The following is an 18,130-nucleotide window of genomic DNA, read 5'->3' on the forward strand; positions in this document are numbered from 1 at the left end:
ATCTGATGTTCTTCCACACTTGCATAATAAGAATGAGTAACGCTCACAAATTATTTTTCACCTCTTCCCAGAACTCAACCTTCTCTTTAAACACATGAAGAGGGAATATGTAACACATAATTACCTCTCCCCATACAATAGGACTCCTTCTATATTATCACTAAAAGTTGGAGCTCTTGCGATGTTGAAATCACGCAAAATCGTGATCGACATGGATAAAAATTGTTAGCAGATCTGTTTCCCCTACAAGGTAGACCTATTATATACTCCCTATTGATATAGAAAATTATTGAAAGGCTCCACAATAATGCAGCCTTATACTGCTGAATTATAGCATTATCAGGTGGGAAATTACTGAGATTGAACAATGATAGCTAAAAGTAGCATCAAGCAAAATGAATGTTAAAGCTAACAGTCATTAAAGCTCATCAATGGATCATGAATTGATGTTGGTCCTGGAAAGCATGAGACAACGACTACCCAACTAGAGAGTCAATTCTGGATTACTGCTAGTGGGATCTCCGTATCAGAAAAATCTCGACTAAATATTCTAAGAGCACACAGTAGTTTTATATGGAGCAGAAGGTAAACTGCTCATTATGATCAGCATCAATTGGATCATTCATTTTAGAAGGAAAATATTTCTGAAAACAAAAATGCTCATTCCAAATAATTCCTGTGTACCAGGAATATGGTGCAAAGAAGGTTATAGAAATTCTTTTTACAAATGAATGCCAACTATGTGAATCTACAACAGCTACAATATCCCATGTTGTCATTTTCCCCCACCACAATAGTCTTTAAACAGCTCCCCCTTTCAATCTTGGACTACACCAGTTATCACCCCTTCCCCAAAGTCCATCTCGGTATGGATAAACTTCAATCCTCCTCTAATCAATGCTAATGTTAAGGTGCATAATTTCAATCCCCCAACCATTTTTGAATGCACAAGTTCAATCCTGTATCAATCTTTGGATGCATTCATTCCACCCTCACCCCAGCCACTTTTTGGGTTACAAAGATTCCAGTCATTTTGGGATGCAGGGGTTTAATTTGCCCTTTCCATCTTAAGATGCATAAATTTGAATTAATTGCCCCAACCCCAACCTCTATTATGCCTATAAATAAAAAAGATGTTGTATTGCCCTTAGCGACCAACCCAAAAATGTTGAAATCGACGGTCGGCTTTTTAAAGAGGTTTATTTTTTTAAACTATTTTCTTATAAGAAAAAAATGTATTGAAGCATTAAAAACTGCAAAATATCAGCCCAAAGAGGGAGTTTAAAAAAAAAAAATTCTGACCGACCGACCCATGTTTTGGTACCTAAAGGGCAGTACAACATCTTTTTTAGGCCTTATGAGATGCATAAATGTCAATTTCCCTCCCAAAATCGATTTGAGGATGCAAAGTTTTCAATCCCCTCCTATCTGCCATCAATCTCTGGATGTAGATCCCCTATATCCAGCTTGGGTTGAACAAATTTGAACCCTAAACCATTTTGGGGAGCACAATCTCCACCCCAAAATAAAATTAAATAAAATGCATTAGGAAACTATCTAAATGATGTGAATTACAAAGACTCACTAGGTAATGTTTGTTTGAGGGTGATGGAATAATCACCAGGTTTTCAAAGTAATAAGACCTTCTTGTCTTCTCTGAATGAAGTGCAAAATCAATGTAACTAAAATAAATGAGATCTGTGGCAACGAAAAAAAAAAAAAAACTACATGTAGACATAACACTCTCTATGCCCTAATACGGCTACCCGTAAACACAATTTAAAATTAGTGTAATTTCTCTTCCTTTGGTTTTAGGAGTAATTCCTCTCAATAACAGGGGAAATGTAAACAGCTAGTGCAAGTTAAATTGATTACCTCCCGGTGTACTTAAGTGAAGTCTATAGCTTCTTAAGGTGAATGATAGGTGACTTCTCTTGCAATTATTTCAATTTAAGTTTATAGAAACATGTCAGTTTTGGAACCTCCTCATGTCAGAGCAAACAGGTTGCCATAATGTGAAATAGTTTCTAGCAAACAATGGTTTGATGCAAAACTTCACACTATACAGATAAAATTCCCTCAAAGACTTCCATTGGGTGTCTGTATCATGTATGGTCTGGGTTCTTGGCACTGTCCGATAACAGTTGCTGGTTTCCTGATCTAGCATTTATTGTCACTTTCTGACCCCAAAGGCAGTGGGGGTAGATATCTAACTCCTCTTACATCAAATACTTCCTTCTGCCTTTCTTGGCACTGTTGGAGTTTCTCATAGACTTCATCACGGTGTGGTGACTGATTAACCTTCATGGGTAGGTTACTCCTGAACTTTCTCCCCTGTAGTAGTTCAGCTGGTGATGGTAAACTACTGTCAATCGGGGTAGTTCTCAAACATCTTCAGTTTCTTTAGGATTGCTTTGACTGTCTAGATTGCCCTCTCTACAAGTCCTTTGCTCTGTGGATAATGAGGACTTGATTTCACACACTGAATATTCCAATTCTCTGTGAAACTCTTGTATTCTCGACAGGAGAATTGTGGTCCATTGTCGCTAACTATCTTCAAGGGTATGCCTTGCTCACTGAATATGTTCTTTCGGATTCGCACAATAGTCGAGCTGGTGCAACCACCTCTGACCTTCCTCACAAAGGGAAACTTAGACCGGTAGTCTATGACGATGAGATACTTGTCACCTTCAAAGTGGAACAAGTCTGTTCCAACTGTTTCCCACGGATGATGGGGTACTTCATGCTGAAGTAGTGGCTCCTTTGACTGAGCGTTCTGTAACTCATTGCATGCTTGGCAAGAGCTCACTATCTGTCCAATTACTTTGGACAATCCATCCCAGTAAACACATCTTCTTGCCTTGAGTTGTGTCTTTGTCATTTCTTGAAGACCTGCATGAAGACTCTGTGTCACTTCCTGCTGCATAGGCTTGGGTATAAAGATTCTGTCCCCCTTCATAATGAGACCATTTTCTACTTCCAAGGAATCTCTGCACGACCAGTAGTGACGCAGTTCTTTGGGAACTTCACGTCTTCGGGTCAGCCAGTTAGGATTACCTACTTAAGCACTCTCAAGCTTCTGCTAGCTTCTGTCTCTTCTTGTAGCTGTCTTAGCTTGCTGGGAGACATGTAGATTGCATGGATGGTTTTGTCAAATTCCATGGTAGGTTGCTTCTTTGGGTAGATACTTGAAAAACCATCTCTTTCTGGCTTGTATACAAGCTCGAAGTCGTATGGTTGCAAACGGAGAAGCATCCATTGCAGTCAGGGCAGTGTGTTGGCTAGGTTTTTCCTATGGATGCTTGCCAGCGGCTTATGGTCGAATTCCAATGTGAATTGTGCTCTATACACGTACCTGTCAAACCTTGTACAGCCAAACACTACCGCTAACATTTCTCATTCAATGTTTGCATATCGGCTTTCTGTCTCTGTCAATGCTTTAATCATGAATGCAACTGGTTTCCCCTCCTGTAGTGCTGCTCCTAGTCCTCTCGTGGACTCATCCTAGTTAAGTGATTTGAGGAGTTAAAGTATGTTGAGTGCACATGGATGACATCACTGATTTCAAGTGCTCAAATGCCTTCTGGTGTGATCGATGGAGTCCACTGCCACGCATTGTCCTTCCTAGTCAACGCACATAGGGTTTCTGCATTGTCAGCCAGATTTGAGATGAAGGGAGACATGTACTGTACCATCCCTAGAAACTGTTGCAACTCTCTTAAGCGGCCTGGCGCTGGAAGACTGGTAATATCTGCAATCTTTGCAGGATCTGGATGCACACCTTCTTTGTCGTAGAGACAGCCAAAAAACTTCACCTGTGGGGTCTTCACATCACATTTGTCTGCATTGAAGACAAGTCCATACTCTCATCCCACAGCCATGAGGTTATGTAGAGCTTTGTCATGCTCTGCTTCAGTCTTTCCATAGACAACTATATCATCTGCGATGCCAATCGTGCCTGGGCATTGCTCAAGGATCTGATCCACCTTCTCCTGGAATATGTCTTGAACCACTCTTATCCCAAATGGCAAACGCTTGAATCTGTACCTTCTGAAGCTTCAATAAACATGTCTGGCATCTAGCTTTGAGGACACTTAAGCACAATGTAGCTTATGGGTGATCTCCTTAAGTGTTGGGGCATTGTAATATGTCCGCTTACATGCCTTATGGAGGTATTTTGGGTCAAGGTACACTCCTAGCTGTCTGTAGCTTTTCCTGCTGAAATCAAACAAGGAAACCCAATCAGTAGGATTGGTCACCTTCTCTATGACCTCAATCAATTCCATCCTATCCAGCTCTTTCCTTTAAGTCATCTCGGAGATGGATGGGAAACTTCCTTGGAGGATGGACAACAGGTTCTGCATTATCTTCATGAGTGATGTGGTATTCGCCTGGGAATCTCCCGATACCTTGGAACCGATCTGGGTACTTATCTACCAGATCCTGTGTAGTCTTGATCATGTTTGGTCTGCATCTCTGACGCAACTCACAGTTCACTAGAACTAGATGCATCCTGACTGAACTCTGCAATCCGTATGGCAGTGTATCTACAATGAAGAAGTTATACAGTAGGCTTGCGGGTGCACTATGTGAGAGAGAGGGAGGATTGAGGAGTCCTGAAAAGGACTCCGGTAATCTTTCTTGAAGAAGTTGTTGCGGAACCACTTCCCATCTTTGTACTGGCAGGGAATATCAAACAACCATATTGTTGTATTGCTGTCTCATTGTAAGCATACAATCTGACATGTCGCAGTATTACAGCTGACTTAAGAGGATACTCCTGGTCATCTAGGAGCTCTGGAAAAACTTTCCTGAAGCACCGACGAGGCAACACATTCCCCTGTGCTCCTGTGTCCACCTTTACTCTCAAAATGTGGTTACTCAGCTTGTTCCTCATGCAAAACTTCAAAGTTGCGAAAAGCTCATCAATATAACATAGATTGACTCTATAGAGATATCATCCAACTCGCTCTGTAGATCATCATCATCTGCAGTACTGGCAAAAGGATGCAATTTTTTTTGCTGAGGTAGGGGTTCAGCTTTTACTTCGGTTCCTCCGATTTCCTTTGTCTCGTCTGGTCTGTCTGGACATAGACTGAGATCTCTGTTTACTGTCACCTGATGATCTGCACAGTTTCTTCCAGTGACCTTTCATGCCACATTTGTGACACTGTGACTTGAATGCAGTTCAATTCTTTGGTGGATGTCTCAATCCACAATGCTTGCAGGTACTGGTGTACATAATGTACCGAGGCTCTATCCAGACTGTTCAAAAGACTCATGTGTGAGTCACTAGCCTCGTGTGTCCTGGATATGATGATGCAGCTTCATCTAGCTTGAGATGCTCACACCTTTGCTGAGAGTAGGATCTTTTGTACCTCTGAGTGCTTGATCCCAGCAATCAAAACTTTGATGATCCTCTCAACAGACCCTTCAGTCTTGAAGTTACACTTTGCTAGTTTTGTGTGGCATCTTAGAACAAATTCATCAATAATCTCTGATGCCCCCTGTCTGTACCTATGGAATTCCAATCTATCAATTCAAAAAATTCTCCTGGGGCTCTAGGTGCATGGGTGGAGTATTAATGCTTTCCAAACGTTCTTGGGGGTCGTTCAGTTTTTAATTCTTCTGTCATCGTCCACGTATTGAACATCCCAAGTCCTTCAACTCCTATCCATAGTATCACGTAGGTATGCTGTTCCTCTTCAGGACACTTTTTTTTTTGAACCACAAGTTGGCAACTTGTTTAAACTCTTGCAATGGTTATGAACGGTCCGGGTTGGACCAGTCCATCCTGGGACTTGGAATAGCTCCACTAGCCATGGCAATACCCATTATTGAAACCTTAGTACGAGAACATCAGCAGTGCAAACAATTGCTTTTATAATATATATTCAAATACAAACTTTACAGGTTAAAGACAATTGCCAATGTGTGAACAAAACTTTTGTCATTCCGACTCAATATGATGATTTAGCTCATGCAACAAAATTACTGTATGCTAAGTTACTTCCATACAACAGTAGAACCACATTGATACAAATATCAATATTTGACAGGATCTAGATCCTATCTAGCATGAAATGAAAATGACAGAATTCACAGAATCAGATCACACTGTTGAAACTAGTCTTACACTTGTCTTACTCTTAGGCCTACAGACTTACAGTATAACTACAGGCTACACATGCATGAATGAATTTAAATGCATCAACTGAAGTTCATATAGATCTAGGCCTACTTCTACTAATACCAGTACTATTTTGTACTATAAATTATAGTCCATAATATCCGTGCAGCAATTCTGTTATATTACTCTGCAACAATTAATCATGACTTGTTATGGTCTAAATTTAGTCGTTTATAGTTCAAATTTAGCGTTCATGTTCAATATGCCAAGTCTTGCTCTCTTTAATAATAATAATAATAATAATATTTTAAAGTCCACTCCAAATTTTATTAAACCGAAAATGGAAATTCTTTTTGCCCATTTGATCGTGAGCCCGGCAGCCACTGAGCAGCGCCAGATCGATGTTGCTCTATCCCTTTATTTTTGAACACCAAACAAGGTAGCAGCAACTCCCATCTTTTAACGTCTTTTGGTATGACGCGGCTGGGGTTCGAACCCACTTGATCCACTTGATTCGCTGTTCTGCATAGCGTTCAAATCTTGTTCAAGATTAGATCTGAATCCTGCATGATCACCAGCATTAGCCTCTAGGCTAGGGTCTAGCGTTCCTGGGCCAGGTCAGGACTTCCAACTATATAGTCACCATGCTCACTCAATTGAGACAACGTACAGCGTCATCAAAACGTATAGTCAGTTCTCGGCGGTACGATCGCTCAAAATTGGATCACATACTCAAAACGAATTGGCTGAGCTTTATAACCGGTAGACGACAAGTTACCGTCGATACTCACTGTGCTGCAGCCCGAAAGTAGAAAACTTGTTCCATATCTGTTCAAGATATCTTGATCCATTATCATAAAATCGTAAAGGCACAGGTCCGCATCTGGCTGTCACCATGTCAAACAAGCATTAACAAGTCCAAGCAAAATTTGATGCTATAAAGTTGTAATGGTTTTATTGGGTGAATAACACCGGCAAAACAACTGGCTGGGCCGGGACCGCGATGATAAAATATGAGCGCATATAGTTGTACGCATATACATTATGACCTCAGCTACATCAATGCGTATATAAAGTAGCTCATGCATATAAGACATATTACTAGAGGCAGGGTCAGTATTATAATCAAAATGAAAGAAAACTAAAGATAAGATAGAAAATGAGTCCCATTAATTGCCTTGTGAATCAGCTTAAAAGAACTTGCCTTGCCTATATGTAAATACTATTGCCCATTATATTTCGCCTTATGCTGTATGCTTGGCTTGCGCTGTGCTGTCATTGGTTCTTAGTTTTGAAATTCATGCATATCTTGTTAGGGTTAAACTCAGGGGGGGGGGGGAGGGCTACAACTACAACTCTTCAAACCGCCCAGATAAAATTCCCTTAAAGAAAAGAGACAAAAAGGGTTAGGCAGGGTCAATATACAATCACATGATTAATAAAGATAGATGGAAAATTGATGGGTCACAATGACTTGCCTTGAGTGTGAGTCACCTTAACAGAGCCCGATCTGGCTTGCCCTTAGTCGTTTCAATCGTCTTAGGTTCCTTTATTTCTAATTCATACATATTTTGTTGATGTAAAACTCAGGGGAGGCTAAAATCCTCAATTTTAGCCGGCCAGGCTCCCTCTGGGATGCAACCCTAGATTGCATCCGTATTGCCTGTGAAGGGGGAAACCCTGATATCAAGTGGCTTCAGCTCATGATCAGCGCATACATTGCCATGCCTTACCTTTTTTTTACAGATATTGGTCAGCTCATATGTAAATGCGTCACTTGCCCATTATGCATTGCCCTGTGAAGTGTCAAGTGTCTTTGGTTTAGTTTATTTTTTTCATGCAGCTTTTGTAGGGGTTAAACTCATGGGGGGCAGGGGCTATACAACTGCAACTCTTCAAACCACCCAGATAAAATTCCCTCAAAGAGAAGAGACAAAAAGGGTTGGGCAGGGTAAGTTTTAACAATCAAAAGATAGAAAAGATGGATAGAAAATGGTTCACATTGCCTTTCGTTGTGGGTCACCTTAACAGAGCTTGACTTGGCTTGCCCTAAGCCCTTTCAAATCTATCTTAGGTTCCTTTTTTTCTAATTCATACATCTTTTGTTGATGTTAAACTCAGGGGAAGCTAAAATTTTCAATTTTAGCCGGCCAGGCTCCCTCCGGGATGCAACCCTAGCTTGAATCCATATGGGCTGTGAAGGGGAAACCCTGTTTCAGCCCTAGGATCAAGTGGCTTCGGCTCCTGGTCATACATTGCTTCCATGAACAATTGCCATGCCTTGAGGGTCACCTTAACAGAGCTTACTGGGCATACATTGCCTTACCTTTTTTTAAATATTGCCTTGCTGATAAGTAAATGCGTCACTTGCCCATTGCTCTGTGATGTGTCAAGTGCCTTTGGTTTAATTATTTTTTCAAGCATCTTTTCGTGGGATTAAACTCATGGGAGACAGGGGCTACACTGCCTTTCTTTGGAGGTCACCTTAACAAAGCTTGACTTGACGGCTTGCCTAGCTAAGCCCTTTCGAATGTAAAACTCAGGGGAAGCTAAATCTTCAATTTTAGCCGGCTAGGCTCCCTCTGGGATGCAACCCTAGATTGCATCCGTATGGGCTGTGAAGGGGGAAACCATGTTTCGGCCCTAGGATCAAGTGGCTTCGGCTCCTGGTCATACATTGCTTCCATGAACAATTGCCATGCATTGTGGGTCATTTTAACAGAGCTTGATCTGGCTTGCCCTTAGTCGTTTCGATTGTCTTAGGTTCCTTTATTTCTAATTCATCCATATTTTGTTGATGTAAAACTCAGGGGAAGCTAAAATCTTCAAGTTTAGCCGGCCAGGCTCCCTCCGGGATGCAACCCTAGATTGCATCCGTATGGGCTATGAAGGGGGAAACCCTGAGAGGTTTTGGCTCATGATGAGCGCATACATTCCTTTTATGAACATAGCTATGCCTTACCTTTTTTTTAGATATTGCCCAGCTGATATGTAAATGCATCACTTGCCATTATGCATCGCCCTGTGATGTGTCAAGTGTCTTTGGTTTACCGGTAGTTTTGTTTTTTCATGCATCTTTTGTTGGGGTTAAACTCATGGAGGCAGGGGCTATACAACTGCAACTCTTCAAAACACCCAGATAAAATTCCCTCAAAGAGAAGAGACAAAAAGGGTTGGGCAGGGTCAGTTTTAACAATCACAAGATAGAAAAGATGGATAGAAAATGGGTCACACTGCCTTTCTTTGTGGGCCATCTTAACAGAGCACGACTTGGCTTGCCCAAAGCCCTTTCAAATCTATCTTAGGTTCCTTTTTTTCTAATTCATACATCTTTTGTTGATGTTAAACTCAGGGGAGGCTAAAATCTTCAATTTTAGCCGGCCAGGCTCCCTCCGGGATGCACCCTAGCTTGCATCCATATGGGCCGTGAAGGGGGAAACCCTGTTTCGGCCCTAGGATCAAGTAGCTTCGGCTCCTGGTCATACATTGCTTCAATGAATAATTGCCATGCTTTGTTGGTCACCTTAACAGAGCTTGATCTGGCTTGCCCTTAGTCGTTTCAATTGTCTTAGGTTCCTTTTTTTTCTAATTCATACATATTTTGGTGATGTAAAACTCAGGGGAAGCTAAAATCTTCAATTTTAGCCAGCTAGGCTCCCTCTGGGTTGCAACCCTAGATTGCATCTGTATTGCCTGTGAAGGGGGAAACCCTGATATCAAGTGGCTTCAGCTCATGATCAGCGCATACATTGCTTCCATGAACATTGCCATGCCTTACCTTTTTTTTAAGTATTGCCCAGCTGATATGTTAAAGCGTCACTTGCCCATTATGCATTGCCCTGTGATGTGTCAAGTGTCTTTGGTTTAGTTTAGTTTTTTCATGCATCTTTTGTTGGGGTTAAACTCATGGGGGGCAGGGGTTATACAACTGCAACTCTTTAAACCATCCAGATAAAAAAAAACCTCAAAGAGAAGAGACAAAAAGGGTTGGACAGGATCAGTTTTAACAATCACAAGATAGAAAAGATGGATAAAAAATGGGTCACATTGCCTTGCTTTAATTGTTGGCCATCTTAACAGAGCTCGACTTGGCTTGCCCAAAGCCCTTTCAAATCTATCTTAGGTTCCTTTTTTTCTAATTCATACATCTTTTGTTGATGTTAAACTCAGGGGAGGCTAAAATCTTCAATTTTAGCCGGCCAGGCTCCCTCCGGGATGCAACCCTAGCTTGCATCCATATGGGCCGTGAAGGGGGAAACCCTGTTTCGGCCCTAGGATCAAGTGGCTTCGGCTCCTGGTCATACATTGCTTCAATGAATAATTGCCATGCTTTGTTGGTCACCTTAACAGAGCTTGATCTGGCTTGCCCTTAGTCGTTTCAATTGTCTTAGGTTCCTTTTTTTTCTAATTCATACATATTTTGGTGATGTAAAACTCAGGGGAGGCTAAAATCTTCAATTTTAGCCGGCTAGGCTCCCTCTGGGTTGCAACCCTAGATTGCATCCGTATTGCCTGTGAAGGGGGAAACCCTGATATCAAGTGGCTTTGGCTCATGATCAGCACATACATTGCTTACATGAACATAGCCATGCCTTACCTTTTTTTTAGATATTGCCCAGCTGATATGTAAATACGTCACTTGCCCATTATTGCCCTGTGATGAGTCAAGTGTCTTTGGTTTAGTTTTGTGTTTTCATGCATCTTTTATAGAGGTTAAACTCATGGGGGGTAGGGGCTATACAATTGCAACTCTTCAAACCACCCAGATAAAATTCCCTCGAAGAGAAGAGACGAAAAGGGTTGGGCAGGGTCAGTTTTAACAATCACAAGATAGAAAAGATGGATAGAAAATAGGTCACACTGCCTATCTTTGTGGGCCATCTTAACAGAGCACGACTTGGCTTGCCCAAAGCCCTTTCAAATCTATCTTAGGTTCCTTTTTTTCTAATTCATACATATTTTGTTGATGTAAAACTCAGGGGAAACTACTCAAGTCACATCTTTTCTGCTAGAAATTACTTTATTACCAGCCTACATATACTTTGCTGAACTCTAAGAAGTGTCTAACTTTTGTTTTTAAGTGGCCCAAACATTGTCGAGCATGTGTGCAGCGCTTTGTAACTGCAAGGAAAAGGCGCTATATCAAATATCTTTTGGATTGGATTGGATTGGATTGGAAGCTAAAATCTTCAATTTTAGCCGGCTAGGCTCCCTCTGGGTTGCAACCCTAGATTGCATCTGTATTGCCTGTGAAGCGGGAAACCCTGATATCAAGTGGCTTCAGCTCATGATCAGCGCATACATTGCTTCCATGAACATTGCCATGCCTTACCTTTTTTTTAAATATTGCCCAGCTGATATGTTAAAGCGTCACTTGCCCATTATGCATTGCCCTGTGATGTGTCAAGTGTCTTTGGTTTAGTTTAGTTTTTTCATGCATCTTTTTTGGGGGTTAAACTCATGGGGGGCAGGGGTTATACAACTGCAACTCTTCAAACCATCCAGATAAAAAAAAACCTCAAAGAGAAGAGACAAAAAGGGTTGGACAGGATCAGTTTTAACAATCACAAGATAGAAAAGATGGATAAAAAATGGGTCACATTGCCTTGCTTTGTTGGCCATCTTAACAGAGCTCGACTTGGCTTGCCCAAAGCCCTTTCAAATCTATCTTAGGTTCCTTTTTTCTAATTCATACATCTTTTGTTGATGTTAAACTCAGGGGAGGCTAAAATCTTCAATTTTAGCCGGCCAGGCTCCCTCCGGGATGCAACCCTAGCTTGCATCCATATGGGCCGTGAAGGGGGAAACCCTGTTTCGGCCCTAGGATCAAGTGGCTTCGGCTCCTGGTCATACATTGCTTCCATGAACAATTGCCATGCTTTGTTGGTCACCTTAACAGAGCTTGATCTGGCTTGCCTTTAGTCGTTTCAATTGTCTTACGTTCCTTTATTTCTAATTCATACATATTTTGTTGATGTAAAACTCAGGGGAAGCTAAAATCTTCAAGTTTAGCCGGCCAGGCTCCCTCCGGGATGCAACCCTAGATTGCATCCGTATGGGTTTTGAAGGGGGAAACCCTGAGAGGTTTTGGCACATGATGAGCGCATAAATTCCTTTCATGAACATAGCTATGCCTTACCTTTTTTTTTGATATTGCCCAGCTGATATGTAAATGCGTCACTTGCCATTATGCATCGCCCTGTGATGTGTCAAGTGTCTTTGGTTTACCGGTAGTTTTGTTTTTTCATGCATCTTTTGTTGGGGTTAAACTCATGGAGGCAGGGGCTATACAACTGCAACTCTTCAAAACACCCAGATGAAATTCCCTCAAAGAGAAGAGACAAAAGGGGTTGGGCAGGGTCAGTTTTAACAATCACAAGATAGAAAAGATGGATAGAAAATGGGTCACACTGCCTTTCTTTGTGGGCCATCTTAATAGAGCACGACTTGGCTTGCCCAAAGCCCTTTCAAATCTATCTTAGGTTCCTTTTTTTCTAATTCATACATCTTTTGTTGATGTTAAACTCAGGGAAGGCTAAAATCTTCAATTTTAGCCGGCCAGGCTCCCTCCGGGATGCAACCCTAGCTTGCATCCATATGGGCCGTGAAGGGGGAAACCCTGTTTCGGCCCTAGGATCAAGTAGCTTCGGCTCCTGGTCATACATTGCTTCAATGAATAATTGCCATGCTTTGTTCGTCACCTTAACAGAGCTTGATCTGGCTTGCCCTTAATCGTTTCAATTGTCTTAGGTTCCTTTTTTTTCTAATTCATACATATTTTGGTGATGTAAAACTCAGGGGAAGCTAAAATCTTCAATTTTAGCCGGCCAGGCTCCCTCTGGGTTGCAACCCTAGATTGCATCCGTATTGCCTATGAAGGGGGAAACCCTGATATCAAGTGGCTTTGGCTCATGATCAGCACATACATTGCTTACATGAACATAGCCATGCCTTACCTTTTTTTTAGATATTGCCCAGCTGATATGTAAATACGTCACTTGCCCATTATTGCCCTGTGATGAGTCAAGTGTCTTTGGTTTAGTTTTGTGTTTTCATGCATCTTTTATAGAGGTTAAACTCATGGGGGTAGGGGCTATACAATTGCAACTCTTCAAACCACCCAGATAAAATTCCCTCAAAGAGAAGAGACGAAAAGGGTTGGGCAGGGTCAGTTTTAACAATCACAAGATAGAAAAGATGGATAGAAAATAGGTCACACTGCCTTTCTTTGTGGGCCATCTTAACAGAGCACGACTTGGCTTGCCCAAAGCCCTTTCAAATCTATCTTAGGTTCCTTTTTTTCTAATTCATACATATTTTGTTGATGTAAAACTCAGGGGAAGCTAAAATCTTCAATTTTAGCCGACTAGCTGACTCCCTTTGGGATGCAACCCTAGCTTGCATCCGTATGGGTTGTGAAGGGGGAAACCCTGATATCAAGTGGCTTCAGCTCATGATCAGCGCATACATTGCTTCCATGAACATTGCCATGCCTTACCTTTTTTTTAAATATTGCCCAGCTGATATGTTAAAGCGTCACTTGCACATTATGCATTGCCCTGTGATGTGTCAAGTGTCTTTGGTTTAGTTTAGTTTTTTCATGCATCTTTTGTTGGGGTTAAACTCATGGGGGGGGGCAGGGGTTATACAACTGCAACTCTTCAAACCATCCAGATAAAAAAAAACCTCAAAGAGAAGAGACAAAAAGGGTTGGGCAGGATCAGTTTTAACAATCACAAGATAGAAAAGATGGATAAAAAATGGGTCACATTGCCTTGCTTTGTTGGCCATCTTAACAGAGCTCGACTTGGCTTGCCTAAAGCCCTTTCAAATGTCTGGATTTCCTTTTTTTCTAATTCATACATCTTTTGTAGATGTTGAACTCAGGGGAAGCTAAAATCTTCAATTTTAGCCGACTAGCTAGGCTCCCTTTGGGATGCAACCCTAGCTTGCATCCGTATGGGTTGTGAAGGGGGAAACCCTGATATCAAGTGGCTTCAGCTCATGATCAGCGCATACATTGCTTCCATGAACATTGCCATGCCTTACCTTTTTTTTAAATATTGCCCAGCTGATATGTTAAAGCGTCACTTGCCCATTATGCATTGCCCTGTGATGTGTCAAGTGTCTTTGGTTTAGTTTAGTTTTTTCATGCATCTTTTGTTGGGGTTAAACTCATGGGGGGCAGGGCTTATACAACTGCAACTCTTCAAACCATCCAGATAAAAAAAAACCTCAAAGAGAAGAGACAAAAAGGGTTGGGCAGGATCAGTTTTAACAATCACAAGATAGAAAAGATGGATAAAAAATGGGTCACATTGCCTTGCTTTGTTGGCCATCTTAACAGAGCTCGACTTGGCTTGCCTAAAGCCCTTTCAAATGTCTGGGGTTCCTTTTTTTCTAATTCATACATCTTTTGTTGATGTAAAACTCAGGGGAAGCTAAAATCTTCAATTTTAGCTGACTAGCTGACTCCCTTTGGGATGCAACCCTAGCTTGCATCCGTATGGGTTGTGAAGGGGGAAACCCTGATATCAAGTGGCTTCAGCTCATGATCAGCGCATACATTGCTTCCATGAACATTGCCATGCCTTACCTTTTTTTTAAATATTGCCCAGCTGATATGTTAAAGCGTCACTTGCCCATTATGCATTGCCCTGTGATGTGTCAAGTGTCTTTGGTTTAGTTTAGTTTTTTCATGCATCTTTTGTTGGGGTTAAACTCATGGGGGGGGGCAGGGGTTATACAACTGCAACTCTTCAAACCATCCAGATAAAAAAAAACCTCAAAGAGAAGAGACAAAAAGGGTTGGGCAGGATCAGTTTTAACAATCACAAGATAGAAAAGATGGATAAAAAATGGGTCACATTGCCTTGCTTTGTTGGCCATCTTAACAGAGCTCGACTTGGCTTGCCTAAAGCCCTTTCAAATGTCTGGGGTTCCTTTTTTTCTAATTCATACATCTTTTGTAGATGTTGAACTCAGGGGAGGCTAAAACCCTTAGTTTTATCCGGCCAGGCTCCTTCCGGGATACAACCCTAGCTTGCATCCGTTTGGGCTGTGAAGGGGGGAACCCTGTTATCAAGTGGCTCCGGCTCATGATCAACGCATGCATTGCTTCCATGAACATTGCCATGCCTTACCTTATTTTAAAGATATTGCCCAGCTGATATGTAAATGCGTCGATTGCCCATTATGCATTGCCCTTTGATGTGTCAAGTGTCTTTGGTTTAGTTTATTTTTTTCATGCAGCTTTTCTAGGGGTTAAACTCATGGGGGCAGGGGCTATACAACTGCAACTCTTTAAACCACCCACATAAAATTCCCTCCAAGAGACAAAAAGGGTTCGGGAGGGTCAGTTTTAACAATCACAAGATAGAAAATGGGTCACACTGCCTTCCTTTGTGGGTCACCTTAACAGAGCTTGACTTGGCTTGCCCAAAGCCCTTTCAAATATATCTTAGGTTCCTTGTTTTCGAATTCATACATCTTTTTTAGATGTTGAACTCAGGGGAGGCTAAAACCCTTAGTTTTATCCGGCCAGGCTCCCTCCGGAATACAACCCTGGCTTGCGTCCGTTTGGGTTGTGAAGGGGGAAACCCTGTTATCAAGTGGCTTTGGCTCATGATCAGCACATGCATTGCTTCCATGAACATTACCATCCTTTACCTTTTTTTAGATATTGCCCAACTGATCTGTAAATGTGTCACTTGACCATTATGCATTGCCCTGCGATGTGTCAAGTGTCTTTGGTTTAGTTTAGTTTTTTCATGCAACTCTCAAAACCACCCAGAAAAATTCCCTCAAAGAGAAGAGACAAAAGGGGTTGGGCAGGGCAGTTTAAACAATCACAAGATAGAAAAGATGGATAGAAAATGTGTCACACTGCCTTTTTTGTGGGTCATCTTAACAGAGCTAGACTTGGCTTGCCCTAAGCCCTTTCAAATCTATCTTAGGTTCCTTTTTTTCTAATTCATACATCTTTTGTTGATGTTAAACTCAGGGGAGGCTAAAATCTTCAATTTTAGCCGGCCAGGCTCCCTTCGGGATGCAACCCTAGCTTGCATCTATATGGGCCGTGAAGGGGGAAACCCTGTTTCGGCCCTGATATCTAGTGGCTTCGGCTCATGATCAGCACATACATTGCTTCCATGAACATTGCCATGCCTTGTGGGTCACCTTAACAGAGCTTGATCTGGCTAGCCCTTAGTCGTTTCAATTGTCTTTGGTTCCGTATTTTTCTAATTCATACATATTTTGGTGATGTAAAACTTAGGGGAAGCTAAAATCTTCAATTTTAGCCGGCTAGGCTCCCTCTGGGTTGCAACCCTAGATTGCATCCGTATTGCCTGTGAAGGGGGAAACCCTGATATCAAGTGGCTTTGGCTCATGATCAGCACATACATTGCTTACATGAACATAGCCATGCCTTACCTTTTTTTTAGATATTGCCCAGCTGATATGTAAATACGTCACTTGCCCATTATTGCCCTGTGATGAGTCAAGTGTCTTTGGTTTAGTTTTGTGTTTTCATGCAGCTTTTCTAGGGGTTAAACTCATGGGGGCAGGGGCTATACAACTGCAACTCTTTAAACCACCCACATAAAATTCCCTCCAAGAGACAAAAAGGGTTCGGGAGGGTCAGTTTTAACAATCACAAGATAGAAAATGGGTCACACTGCCTTCCTTTGTGGGTCACCTTAACAGAGCTTGACTTGGCTTGCCCAAAGCCCTTTCAAATATATCTTAGGTTCCTTGTTTTCGAATTCATACATCTTTTTTAGATGTTGAACTCAGGGGAGGCTAAAACCCTTAGTTTTATCCGGCCAGGCTCCCTCCGGAATACAACCCTGGCTTGCGTCCGTTTGGGTTGTGAAGGGGGAAACCCTGTTATCAAGTGGCTTCGGCTCATGATCAGCACATGCATTGCTTCCATGAACATTACCATCCTTTACCTTTTTTTAGATATTGCCCAAATGATCTGTAAATGTGTCACTTGACCATTATTGCCCTGTGATGAGTCAAGTGTCTTTGGTTTAGTTTTGTGTTTTCATGCATCTTTTATAGAGGTTAAACTCATGGGGGGTAGGGGCTATACAATTGCAACTCGTCAAACCACCCAGATAAAATTCCCTCGAAGAGAAGAGACGAAAAGGGTTGGGCAGGGTCAGTTTTAACAATCACAAGATAGAAAAGATGGATAGAAAATAGGTCACACTGCCTTTCTTTGTGGGCCATCTTAACAGAGCACGACTTGGCTTGCCCAAAGCCCTTTCAAATCTATCTTAGGTTCCTTTTTTTCTAATTCATACATCTTTTGTTGATGTTAAACTCAGGGAAGGCTAAAATCTTCAATTTTAGCCGGCCAGGCTCCCTCCGGGATGCAACCCTAGCTTGCATCCATATGGGCCGTGAAGGGGGAAACCCTGTTTCGGCCCTAGGATCAAGTAGCTTCGGCTCCTGGTCATACATTGCTTCAATGAATAATTGCCATGCTTTGTTGGTCACCTTAACAGAGCTTGATCTGGCTTGCCCTTAATTGTTTCAATTGTCTTAGGTTCCTTTTTTTTCTAATTCATACATATTTTGGTGATGTAAAACTCAGGGGAAGCTAAAATCTTCAATTTTAGCCGGCCAGGCTCCCTCTGGGTTGCAACCCTAGATTGCATCCGTATTGCCTATGAAGGGGGAAACCCTGATATCAAGTGGCTTTGGCTCATGATCAGCACATACATTGCTTACATGAACATAGCCATGCCTTACCTTTTTTTTAGATATTGCCCAGCTGATATGTAAATACGTCACTTGCCCATTATTGCCCTGTGATGAGTCAAGTGTCTTTGGTTTAGTTTTGTGTTTTCATGCATATTTTATAGAGGTTAAACTCATGGGGGGTAGGGGCTATACAATTGCAACTCTTCAAACCACCCAGATAAAATTCCCTCAAAGAGAAGAGACGAAAAGGGTTGGGCAGGGTCAGTTTTAACAATCACAAGATAG

General features: G+C 41.8%; 1 protein-coding gene across 1 annotated transcript; it reads right to left on the bottom strand.

Annotated features, from left to right (window-relative positions):
* Nucleotides 1-2,422: 2,422 nt before the first annotated feature.
* Nucleotides 2,423-2,959, bottom strand: LOC115921403 (uncharacterized protein K02A2.6-like). The gene has a single exon (XM_030978866.1). It carries the CDS (start codon nt 2,957-2,959, stop codon nt 2,423-2,425), a length of 537 nt encoding a protein of 178 aa, XP_030834726.1.
* Nucleotides 2,960-18,130: the final 15,171 nt, after the last annotated feature.

The sequence above is a fragment of the Strongylocentrotus purpuratus genome, unplaced genomic scaffold, assembly GCF_000002235.5.
Source record: "Strongylocentrotus purpuratus isolate Spur 01 unplaced genomic scaffold, Spur_5.0 spur5_scaffold_1, whole genome shotgun sequence".
Classification (NCBI taxonomy): domain Eukaryota; kingdom Metazoa; phylum Echinodermata; class Echinoidea; order Camarodonta; family Strongylocentrotidae; genus Strongylocentrotus; species Strongylocentrotus purpuratus.

Coding starts and splice junctions, on each gene's coding strand:
- LOC115921403 (XM_030978866.1), bottom strand. CDS start 2,959: ATGAAGGGGGACAGAATCTTTATACCCAAGCCTATGCAGCAGGAAGTG.